Genomic DNA, 12,480 nt, shown 5'->3' on the forward strand with positions numbered 1-12,480 from the left:
TAGTGAATCCGATCCTATATTCAACTCGCAACATATTTTGTAACGAGCACACAAAAAGACGAAGAAGAAGAAACATGGTAGATCCAACGATCCATAACACGACGACGTATCTCGAAGAGATAGCAAAAGGAAACGGGAAAACCGAGTTCGAGATTTTAATCTTGCAAGATTTAGAACTCATTCATGTCGGGAAAGGAACCTTACGATGTAGATTAGTCGTCACAGATCGTGTCGCGGTAATAATTACTCATCCATCGATCTTGTTTTAATTTTTTTTTTTTTTTGTGTTTTTGATTACGAGAGATGATTCTCAGGGAGAAGATGGAAGTTGGAACGCCGGAGTGATTACGGCGGTGATGGACTCGATCGGAGCGTCAGCTGTGTACTCCGCCGGCGGAGGACTCCATATCTCTGTTGATCTCAACTCTTCGTTTTATTCAACGGCCAGGATTCACGTTCGCTTTCCCTATCCTCATTTTCCTCAACGTTTTTGTTATGAAACATGAAAATTGAAAATTACTAAATTAGGTATATTAGTAATGATTAGAAGTGATAATAATAAGAGATACTACTAATTGCAGGAAACGGTAGAGATAGAGGCAAGAGTGAATGGAAGCAATGGAGGATTAAAATCAGCTGTGATTGAGATTAGAAGAGAAACAAATGGAGAAATCATAGCCACAGGAAGATTGTGGATGGCTCCACTTAGCCTCAAAGTCATGCACAATGTTTCTACTCTTAGTAAGCTTTGATTTTTTCTTAAATTAAATGATTCAATTTTCCAAAGTCAAAAACAACACAAATCCCCATTCTGAAAATTTGATTTTCTTCAATCAAATATCTTACACACATGGCTTTTTCTTTTTTTCTTGTAGTAAATAAACACACCCTTTAATTAACATCATCCTCTACATCCTAAGAAAATCCAAATCCATGATATATAATAATCTAATTACATACAAATATATAGATTTTATAACACACGATTTTGTGATCAACCAATTGATCTAGTTTAATATTTTAATAACTTCCTCTTCTTCTTCTTTCATACCATTAACCTTATCATTCCTCACCTGATCCACCGTAGGACCATACGACCAGCTACACAAAACGTAGTAGATGACATTAACGAAGCTCAAGATCGCTAAAACCCAATAGTAATAGTCGTAGTGACCCTTGTTGATGTTATCTTCAATCCAGCTAACGTTGCCCTTCTTTGAGCTATTCTTGACCGCATTGAGGATCACGCTAGCCAATATATTAGCCACTGCCATTCCTAGACCGAACAGCGAAGCTGCGATGCTCGACATGCTTTTAGGAAACTCAGTATAGAAAAACTCGGTCTGTCCTATCCCGGTTAAGGCCTCTGCTAAACCGTGTAGCACATACTGCGGTACAAGCCACATTGCTGAGATGTTAACTGTTGTGTTGGCATCGTTTGCGAGTCCTTGGCTTATCGCGGTTTTCCTTCTGTAATGCTCAACAGTTGCGGAAACCGCCATTGCTAAGAATGATATGAATAACCCTAATCCCATTCGAATCTTGACATTGACCCTAACCGGCCTGCCTCGGATCTTTGAAGCTAAAGGGAGGATTGCGCGGTCGTACAGAACAACCCATGAGATTAAGGCTATGATTGTGAACATACCGAACGATCCAGCAGGGATTTGGAAGGTCGAATCACTGCTTAAACGTCTGTCCATTGATTTAGCTTGAAGCAACTGAAACGAGTTCTGGCTAACGTTTATCGACATCATTATCCCCGTGGACCATACCGGTATCACTTTGACTAAGGCCTTGAGTTCCTCGACTTGGTCTGTTGTGCAGAGCCTCCATGGGTTTAAGGCCAAACCATCAGAACCAAGGTCTTCCTCGCGGTTGCTTATGGCACAAGCTTTGTTTAGAAACCTAAGAAATTGCAAGAAAGTGTCAATATAAAAAAAAAAAAAAAACTAACCAAGAACTACATATATGAAACAGATTTCAATTTACCTCAATTTTTCACTTGGAGCTTTGAGTTCAGAATCTTTCAAACGATAATAACAATCTCTGGAGTCATGATGATCCGGCAAAGTTAAGTTCCGGTTCACGTAAGCTGCAGCAACCACTTGAGCTAAACCAGTGAACAGACTCTTGCTCACATTGCGTTTAACGTAGAGAGGAGACGCAAAAACAAACAAGAAACCAGCAAACAGCATGAGAATCGCGGGTATTCCAAACCCGATTTTCCATCCTAGATGATCTTGAATGTAAACAATGACAGTGAAAGCAATCAAGACCGCAACCGATGAAGAAGCATAGTACCAACCGAAGAAGCTCTCAAGAACTCTCTCGTTCTTAGGATTCTCTTTGTTGTCCAATTGATCAGCACCAAAGGCTAAAGAACATGGCCTGATTCCGCCTGATCCAATCGATATAAGTGCAAATGCGGAATACAAAAGAGCCAATTGGGAAGATGTCGCGGAACTGCAGCTGGTTCCGGCTGTTGCTACACACGGTGATGGCTTCACTTGCGGTAACATTGCAGTTAGCCATAGAACCACCATGCCCTGAAACGTTTTTGATTCAGACAATTTATTATAACAGTGTAGTAGGTTAGATTTTGTCTTTATATATATATATATATATATATATAATAAAAATGTAGTTTTCAGTTCATTCGTAAAATCTGTAGATGTCTTCCAAAAAAAGTACTTCCAAGAACAAGAATCTAAGTATTTGTTCAGAATCTACACGTACGTCAATTGTCACAATCATACGAAAACATTATTTTCTTACGGAAAGTGATTGATACTCGAGATGAATGATTGATTGCTAGAAGATTTCAAAATCAATAGATGTCACCATGTATATGATAAGATTTTTTTCAAATGGGTGAAATAATAAGTTTGATCAAGAATGGGACAAGTAGTACAAAAACATGGGTCACCCATCGATATTGCTTTCATGTCTAACACTTATATCTTGGCCAAAAACTAATGTCAAATCCTTAAATGGTGGCAAAATGTAGGTCCACGTCAGCTTGACCCATATATTTGGACACATAAATAATGAAACTGTAAGTCTATAACCAACAAAAAGTAATAAGAAATGGGTGATATTTTTTTTATATACATAGAGTGTGGTCACTCACAATCACAAGTTGCCAAAGAAAGCCCACAAGGCCATAACCACAAGGAAAGCAACAAGAGTTTTTTTCATAGAATAAATTAAAATTTTAATAATAATGATATCAAATACTTTATGATTATTTAAGACCTGTTATTATAAATCACATGGACATTTCAGAACACCTGGCTTCGAATTTAATTTTACCGACTTTTATATTTTTATGGACACAAATATTATAAAAATCAAAGGGGTTTAGTTTTCCATTCATTGGACAGCAATTTCAGGGAAGCACATGCAACATGTGAAATTTTGACTCTTAATGGAAAAAGGCTTCTAAAAAGCTTAATCATATCAACTCTTAAATTAGAAATATCACTGTAGATGATTATCATTACATATTATAGTACTTAAAGCAGAAATATACAGCTATCAATGATTCAGCAAACGAACGGAAAAAAATTCTAAAATTTTAGTTAAAAAACCCTTGAAATTTACCAAACCAATTTTTTCTAACTATTTTGAGAATATAAATAATTAAAAAATTACATACGAAAACCTCGTACCATTTAATTCGAGGCCCTTAATTCTATGACTTGGTTAGATTTCATAGAATTCTCTTTTTGTTGTCGACGCAAGTAAAGTCAAGTCCCAATTATCGAAAACTGTCAAACCGGAATTTAACTCCAATTATCAATGCAAGTAAGTAAGGTCCAATGATCGAAAGCCAATTATCGATGCAAGTGAGTAAAATACACACAAATCAGTCTAAACCGATTTCCTATTTTAACAAAAACTCAACCTTTATTGACAGTAAACCAACCATTTCCAAACCAAAGACTAACTGGTTGTTAAACAATGGTAAGTGTCAAAGAACTAGCTGAATTAAAGAGAGTTGAAACTGAACCGGATTAAACCGGGAAAAAGAAGAAGCGTAAACCGGTTTTAAGTGAATTTGAGGGGACGGAAATTACCAGGAGACTGGAGAGAGAAGCAATGGCAATGGTGAGAAAGCGACCCAAATATGAATCTGAGAGAAAAGCTCCAACGAGAGGCATGAAATTAGTAGCAGCAACCCACATGAACAAGACAGTTTGTCCTTTAACAAGTCCCAATCTGTAATCACTCATCAGATAAAGAATCATGTTCTGCAACAATCCATAGCTCGCCACTTTCTCGAACCCCTCGTTTGCTTCACCGAGTAACAACAAGAAGAGAGAAATTAGTATCAAGATTTGGGTTTTTTTTTTGTCTGAGAAGTGAAAGAGAGTGTTTGTTACCAATGATGAAGGGCATAGTGAGAAGACCACCCTTTGTTCTTCTTCTTCTAATGGGTTGTTGTTGAAGAATCTCCTTTGACTCTGTTTGATCCGGAGGGTTCTCCATTGTTGTTACCTTTCTGCTTCCAGAGAGAGAGAGAGAGAGAGAGGAAGAGAGAAGAAGAGAAAATCTTTGTCTTTGTGAGAGTTTTGAGTTAATGCGATCTTATTTTCAGTTCAGACAGCGAGGAATCTCTGTTTTCTGCGACGAGTGAGCAATAATAAATGGGTGCTATTTAAATATACATTTTTTTTTTCTCAAGGCAAAATTTTAAGTTATCAATTTATCATAATGGTTTCTATAGAGTGAAGTTTATCCTATTTGGCACACGACAATTTTCATTCTTAGTTAGAAACTTATTAGAAATTCTTAAAGGATGTATTGAATAATGAATTTAGTGTGATTTGAGTTTTATTGAGTTTTGAGATGTTTTTGGTGAATTAGGAAATTTATTATTAATATTCTCTCAAATCTCACCTAAAACTATGAGATTTGTATTTTTGTATTTTTAAGTGATAAATTTTCTGAAATCTCACCTAAAGTCATTCAAATGATCTCAAATCTACTACTTAAAATGTTTTCAATAACAGTAGATTTGATTATACATTTTAAAATCACTAATTCAATAACACGGTTTTCAAAACTTTCTAAAATTCATGTTTGAATAGTATAAAATTTATCATTTTAATAGAAATCACTCAAGATCATTTATTCAATACATCCCTCTAGTAGTAAGTAGGAAAAAAAAGTTAGATAAAACGTCATCTTCCTAATCTTAGCTAAATACAAGTTGAAACATAAATGCCAGAAATATTTTATTTTCTTAAAAGAAAATATCTATAAATAAATGAAAATTAACTTATATAGATATTTTAAAATTAACAAAACAGTACATTGTACATCAAACTTCCAATGTTCCATCATCCATGTTACTTACGTCAAACATAAAAAGTCTGGTGTTATTAACTTACTAGATGTTTCGCGTGGGTTATTGTATACATTTTTTCTTTATGTAAAACAAACAAAAATATATATATTGTAAGCAAAACAACAATAATAACGCATAAATAAAAATAACAGATGAATGAGATAGTGAACATATCAATATATAGACTTAAGACTTTCACTTAATATTTTTGAGATTACAACTTGGTTCAATATATGTTTCACTTGCCTTCTTCCAAAGCATTACTAAATTTCAACGACCAAAAGATAACCATCTGAAAAATAACATTCATTGTATATAGTAGATTAATTTAATTCGTGAGAATAGTCATTGTATTCGTGAGATAAATGACTATTCTATACAATTCAACGTCTACCTCCACCATCAACTCTCTTGGAATATTGCCCTTCACTTGAGACTTATGTTGTTTATTTAATCTCTCTGCAAGAATATCAAAATTATTTGAGTCAACCCAAATTTAGGTTAATATAAATTGAATATAATGAATGTTTTCGGCAAAAAAAACCTACAATAATGCATTTTCTCTACTCTCTTTTTTTTAAAGACATTTAAAGTAGCACAAACGATTGACCGTGCATAGGATTTCTTGGTTTCATGTCACCTCCTCTTCACAATCTCTTACAAAAGTGACAAAAATATATATATTGAAACAACATTTGTTGAATTAGAGGAAAAAATGTTATACAATTTACCAATAATAGAAAACTTGGAATATCATTGTTTGTGAGATGTGTGTATTAATATTTATAGGGATTTTTTTTTAATAAAATTATAATTACGTTAGATAACTATTTAACTTCCACAATCATGTTTGTTTTTGATAAAACTTTCACAATCATGTTTGAATGTCATTTATGAGTAAATTTAATTGTATTTATATCATAAATTTTTATGTTACATTCCAAAGAATTCATTGTGAAGAAATCATTTTGTAGTAAATGATTTCATCTTCTTTATATTACAAGCTAATTGGAAATGGAATATCAAATTTTTTTTAATATATATAGAAAAATCTTACACTACAAAATTTGAATTAAATAAATTTTTTAATGCTCCTTATGTCATTATATGTTGAATCAATAAAACTAAATATAATGATGAGTATACTAAAAAATTGTATTACAATTTACAATTTTTTTGGAGATAAGAGAGAGTTAAAGAAAATTAATTTGATAATTATATTACAAAAACTTATTTTGTTAAAACAATGCAAACTTTTAAAAATAAAATAAATATACATGAATATGTAAGATATAATCAAACATTCAAAGTAAAAAAAATGAAGATAGTTTCTTTACCTTGATTCTCTTATTGCGCGATGGTCGGAATTAATATTTTCGAATCTCCATCAATAAGGTAATTTTATTATAGCCATCAAAATTATAATATACATATGTAATTTTAAATTAAAAAAATATTATTAAAAAAACAAAGAAAGAAGGAAGAAATACATAAAAACAAAGAAGAAATAAAATTGAAAAAAATGTAAGATATATATCAAACAAAATATATAATCAAACTTTTACAATGATATTTTAATTGAGTTTTCAAATCATGCAAGAACATAAACAAAACAAAGAGAATATTTAGGATTTGAGATATGGTGGAGGAGGATGTGAGAATGGTTATTTATAGGAAAATAAGTGATGGAAGTTACATTTCAAAACTAATTAGATTATAGGAGTTACAATTATAATTATAGTGTGTTTAAATTGTTGACAAAAAAAAGTGTGTTTAAATGACAATGAATAGAGAAAAAAATAGTCAATTCACAATTATGTTATTTCAGTTACAATTGAGTAGTAAAGTGTAGATTTAAATGTATATGACTAAATGTATTAGATTTTAAGTTTAATTGAAAACAAATATTATAATTTTAATAATGCCAAGTGGACCAATCAAGAGAGAGTAAAACCTTACTTTTATATGTATGATTTTTAAAATAAATACAATTTTTATTTATTTCCATTTCAAATTAGTTAAATACATATGTTAAGGATACAATTCTTTAAAATCGGTCACACTCAGAAAGCATAACTATTCTATAAAATTTTCAATGAAATATTTGTTGGAAGTTGATTTTTTTTTTCCAAAACGGACGAAAAAAATGTAACATGTGGAAGAATAGTCGATCATAAGAATTTATTTCACCCAAACAAAGATATTTTTGCGTCGACGCCTCACAAAGACAGTCAAAGATCCCTTCGCCATTGTTCTCCATCAATTGAATCCCTTGAGAGACTCGATATATACATAAATACTTTTCGATATTATATTTTCTACAGATGTCTTCTAATCAGACTTAAAAATTAAAAAGTTTATGATAGCTTCAACTATATCATTATCCTGTAACCAAACATGTAAGTAGCTTTCACAAATCACATCCCATTATCGCAAAGGAACGGATCAAAAATCATAACAAAAGTTTACAAATAATTGAGAATGGAAACATCCCATGAGGTTAACAGCTTTTGTTTTGGCTGTCGTCTCTCTTCCTCTTTTCTTGACAAATTGAAACTTTTTGTAATTAAATTCTTTTATATCGTTTTACAGTAAAAAAAAGGATTCATTAAAGTAAGTGCAATCATATTTAAAGTTTTAGATTCGCTTCTCCATATCACACGAATAATAAGTCAACATCTCCAAAGAGTCGACCCAAAGAATATAATAAAAATATTAGCTTACGACATTTTACCACTACCATGTAACAATTGACTTCACATATAATTTTACGTTTAACTTGTATAATTTTCTCCGTATCTAAGAAGTTTCGGACTTTATGATGTATTGTAACCCTTGTTCAAAAACGCGGCCTCCACGGCCGCATAATCGGCGACTAGGCGCTCGGCGGTCAGGCGCCGCCGCGATTTCGTCAATTCGGCTAACAAATCGGAAAATGTTAGAAATTTTTATTTTTAGTGAAAATAAAGGTATAAATCAGTTTTTAAAGTATTGATCTATCATATTTGGGTAAAAATCACTAAAAAAATATAAGAGAAAACGATAATAATCATGAGAAAAAAAAAACGGCTGAGATTAGGGTTTGAAGTCGCAGAGAATGATGAAGAAGACGAGGGCATTTTTGTCATTTCACTAAACCAGAAGAAAAAAAAAGAGCCAAAACAAACATATACAGGGTTTGAACCAAGGTTCGTTAGGATTCCTACACGCAACAAGCCACTGGACCCAGTCATTCTTTAAGTTATGTGCCAATATTTAGTTTATATACATATATGTCGATAAAAATACTGAAAATTAATCCCCGATTTAATTCTGATTTCCGATTAATCGCTAGGCCTGTACTCACCGCCTGACTAACGCCTAGCGATATTTTGAACAAGGATTGTAACTTTGACTAAATTAGATTTTTTTTCCCCTGTGAATTTCGACTTTAAGACCAAACCCATTTTTCTCCAAATGCTTCTCGAATCTAATCGTTTATACTAAGTAAATCCTAATAATGAATGCAGAAATAACAAACGTTCATCAAAATTGTTATCCACAAAAACAATACTGCTAGATTTGAAATATGAAATAGTGAAATGTTATAGCATACAACTAAAATTAAGCCTTTTAACAAAAAAAAAAAGAGCTACTAAAATAAATACTACAGTATAAAATGATCATTGATATATTTCCAAGAAAATTGATTATTGATATTTTTTACTACAGTATCAGCTAAAAATGTTACAGATTCATTTTCTACAGAAATTAAATTAGATTATTTAATTACCACAAAATGATTGAACTACAGATTATAAGCTAAGTAATTACGTTTCCAAGTTAATTATACTATACAAGTATTTATAACTTCTGCCATACCATACGTACCAAAACTGAGAATGATATATGCAACCAAATTTGCATTAAAAAGTTACGTATAAACTTAAGGACGGTGTCTGATGGCAGAAGACTCGGTAGTAGAAACCAAAAATGAAATTTCATTATCCAAAAATATATTTGTGGTTATTAACAAAAAAAAATAAAAAAATTGTGGTCTTTGTTGCATCCACATGAACCACTTAAATACCAAATACCTGATATTTTTTATATAAAAATCGAAATGAATCAATACTCAACATTAGATTATCATGCTATTAAAAAAAATACAATATAAAAAATCTCGTAAAATACTTCCTTAAATATAAAATTAGAATTATTTAAAAACAAAAAGTGAAGAAAAGCCACAATGATGAGAGTGACATGGTCATTTGCCTTGCACGTGGGTGTTTGGATACTCTGCAATCTCCTTTTTGACAAACTTATTAATCCACTACTCATTATGTCATTTCATTTTTATTTTTCAATTTGTGATCATCACAACTAGTTAGTGTCTGATACTTAAGTTACTTAGCCTCGTCGTAACTTAACCCCTCTTTTTTTTTTTTTTTTTTTTGATTAAATGAAGTTACTTAAACCTCTTTAGAAATACAAACTCAGTCACGAATTAGTTAAACAGAGTTCAAAAAGTCCGAGCAAATCGTGTTAGATCCAATTAAATTGATGGGACACTTTAAAGAAACGAAACTAAAAACCCCATAACACTGTCGATAAAGCAAAAAGCATATGGTAACATATTTTGTTTTTACTATTTACATTTCGGCGTTTATGAAGGAGGCTTGTGAAATAATACTACAGTCGAAAGAAATGGTCACTATGATAACACTATGCATAGAATTTGGTGAGAAACATTACAGAATCTTTTTTTTTTTCTTTTGAATTCGGTTTTCGATAATGGTGTGAAAGAGTGAATGTAGATTGTGGACGAAGATAATTCTGGGACACTTCCAAAAGAAGAAGACTGTAGAAAATGAATTGTCTCTGAAACATTATTATTCAAACATTGCTTGACTTACACGCCACCTCCTCAATTTTCCTCCATTTCTTACTTCAAGAAGGAAAGGTCTATTGAGGTATGTGTCAGGTTTCAGACTTATTTTTTCTTCTCAAATTCAAAAAAATATATTATTTTGTCAGACTCATTTTTCTCACCTACTCTGCTTTCTTATTCAATGTTTTCTCTATTTTTTTTACACACAAGCTACTTACCCTTGTCTTCTTCTTGTTGTGTTTATTAAAAATTTAGAAGTTGGGGCTTTTGTTACTTTGCTATTTTAGTGGTTGTTATGGAAACTGTTGGATATTAAGGTCAAGACTGTAATTTGGAGAAATTAATGTCGAAACTATTTGTTTTTTTTTTTTTTTTTGAAAAGTACTATTTGAGTTTTTTTCACATACTGTAGTTACAAGTATCACGTTTTAATAACTCACTGACCATCAATCCATTATGTCATTTAACACAAAAAGATGCGAGGTTATAAGCTATATACGAAAATGATTTAAACTAATAAGTTGATTAAAAAAAGGAAAAAGGTATATCCTAGTAATCAGTTGAATTCACAAGTGAACGATAAGTATTTTACTAATTATTAAATCATCTTGGGTTCAAATTATTAGATGTTTTAGCAATTTCACACGTATACAAAAAGAGAGAAGTATTTGTTAAAAGAAAGATATATGTATATACAAATCTATATTTATATTAATGTGTATTGAAATAAAGTAATACCTACACCTAAAAGTAGAAAACATAAATCTTTGTTGAATTTGTTTGTTCTTTAAACATCTAAAGAGAATGCTAGATATAGGAAGAAGTTTAGTCATTAGTATAGTTGCATCTAAAATATTACTACTAGATATCAAAATTTGAGACAATGCTAAAATTATGTTTGTTTGCGTATGATTTTTAAATAGATTACAACATAACAGATACTCCTTGCTTTAACCAAAAAATGTTTTAAAAACAATGAAGCCAGCGAGGCGTATTATTTCACTTGCAAATATGCACAAAGAGGAAAATTACGAACATGCCTTTTATCTATCTAAAATCCATGAACATGCCTTTGATATTTCAACTCCCCTTTCTTTTCAAAAGTCAAATCAATCTATTACCCTAAATCTAAAAAATCTTGTCACATTTTTCTGCACCTTCTATTTTATCCTCGGAATCAATAATCGTCAAATCAAACGTTAAATCATCATATAGCTAGAAACAAGAAATATTATTTAAATTGCTCATATAATTTGATTTATCAAACTATTTTGGTGAAAATACATTGCCAATACAAAAAAAAAAAAAAACTATTCAATATAGGTATCTTTTTTAACAACAAATATAAGTCACTTTATGAAGAAAATAATTAAAATGGTAGACTTCCATTTTATCAACTTGAAAGAGGTGCTTGTCTTGTAAAGTCCCCCATTGTTGTAAGGATTACACAAAGGAATGTCCCTCGTAATCATGAAATGAGCTGTGTTACATCACTCTCTGGATTTTCCCTTCTTTTTCTTTAATCATACATACGTCACTTCAAATACTCCATTAATAGTATAACATTTTCTTCGCCTTATTTTCTTCCTAGAACAATAAATCATGCATCATTATTTCAGGTACATGCACTCTGTAAGTAATTGTAAACATGTAATTACAAGAAAGAAAGAAAGAAGATATGTCTAATGAAAATCAATGTGAAGTCTCTCTCAACCAACATAATATGATGATTGCTATTAATTAATGTTGCTCATCATTAAAGATATTACGATGGACTACAACATTTAAAGATATTTATATGGCAAAGCTATGTGTCTAAATTTTGTAGGTTTTGAGTGTTAGAAATTAGGAGGAGTTGGTGGAATGAATTATGGAGTACTATAGGATCAAATTGGAATATTGCTAGATTAGTGAAAATCTTATAGAGGTGGTTTGTTTATTTTGATGAAAAATGAACCAAAATTAGAGGGAACAAAGTGGAGATGGGAAAGCAATAAAGGGAGGGAGAGGACAATGAAGTGAGGATAACCATTACCTTCCATTTCTCTCTTTGCCCACGTTACCTTTCTTATCCCCTTTAATCATCAATAGTGTTTTTTTTTTTTTTCATTTCGCAAATATTATAGTATAATAACACAAAAAAAAATACAACTTTTATAGTATTATTATTGTTTCAAAATCAAATTCATCACTTACCAGATGTTTTAATAAGAAAAGGTTACTCATTTGAATCCAATGAGATTAATTTTCCAAA

General features: G+C 31.2%; 2 protein-coding genes across 2 annotated transcripts; one reads left to right on the top strand and one right to left on the bottom strand.

Annotated features, from left to right (window-relative positions):
* The first annotated feature begins 12 nt into the window (after nt 1-12).
* On the top strand, nt 13-851 carry LOC9319050. Its single transcript, XM_002882938.2, has 3 exons — nt 13-236; nt 315-455; nt 582-851. Exons 1-3 carry the CDS (start codon nt 75-77, stop codon nt 750-752), a joined length of 474 nt encoding a protein of 157 aa, XP_002882984.1. The 5' UTR covers nt 13-74; the 3' UTR covers nt 753-851.
* A 10-nt stretch (nt 852-861) lies between these two features.
* Nucleotides 862-4,718, bottom strand: LOC9319051 (protein NRT1/ PTR FAMILY 1.1). Its single transcript, XM_002885081.2, has 4 exons — nt 4,389-4,718; nt 4,083-4,300; nt 1,993-2,549; nt 862-1,908 (listed from the first exon to the last, which is right to left on the bottom strand). The coding sequence occupies exons 1-4, from the start codon at nt 4,492-4,494 to the stop codon at nt 1,008-1,010; spliced, it is 1,782 nt and encodes a 593-aa protein (XP_002885127.1). The 5' UTR covers nt 4,495-4,718; the 3' UTR covers nt 862-1,007.
* Between the last annotated feature and the right edge of the window lie 7,762 nt (nt 4,719-12,480).

Source organism: Arabidopsis lyrata, assembly GCF_000004255.2.
Source record: "Arabidopsis lyrata subsp. lyrata unplaced genomic scaffold ARALYscaffold_3, whole genome shotgun sequence".
NCBI classification, from domain to species: Eukaryota; Viridiplantae; Streptophyta; class Magnoliopsida; order Brassicales; family Brassicaceae; genus Arabidopsis; species Arabidopsis lyrata.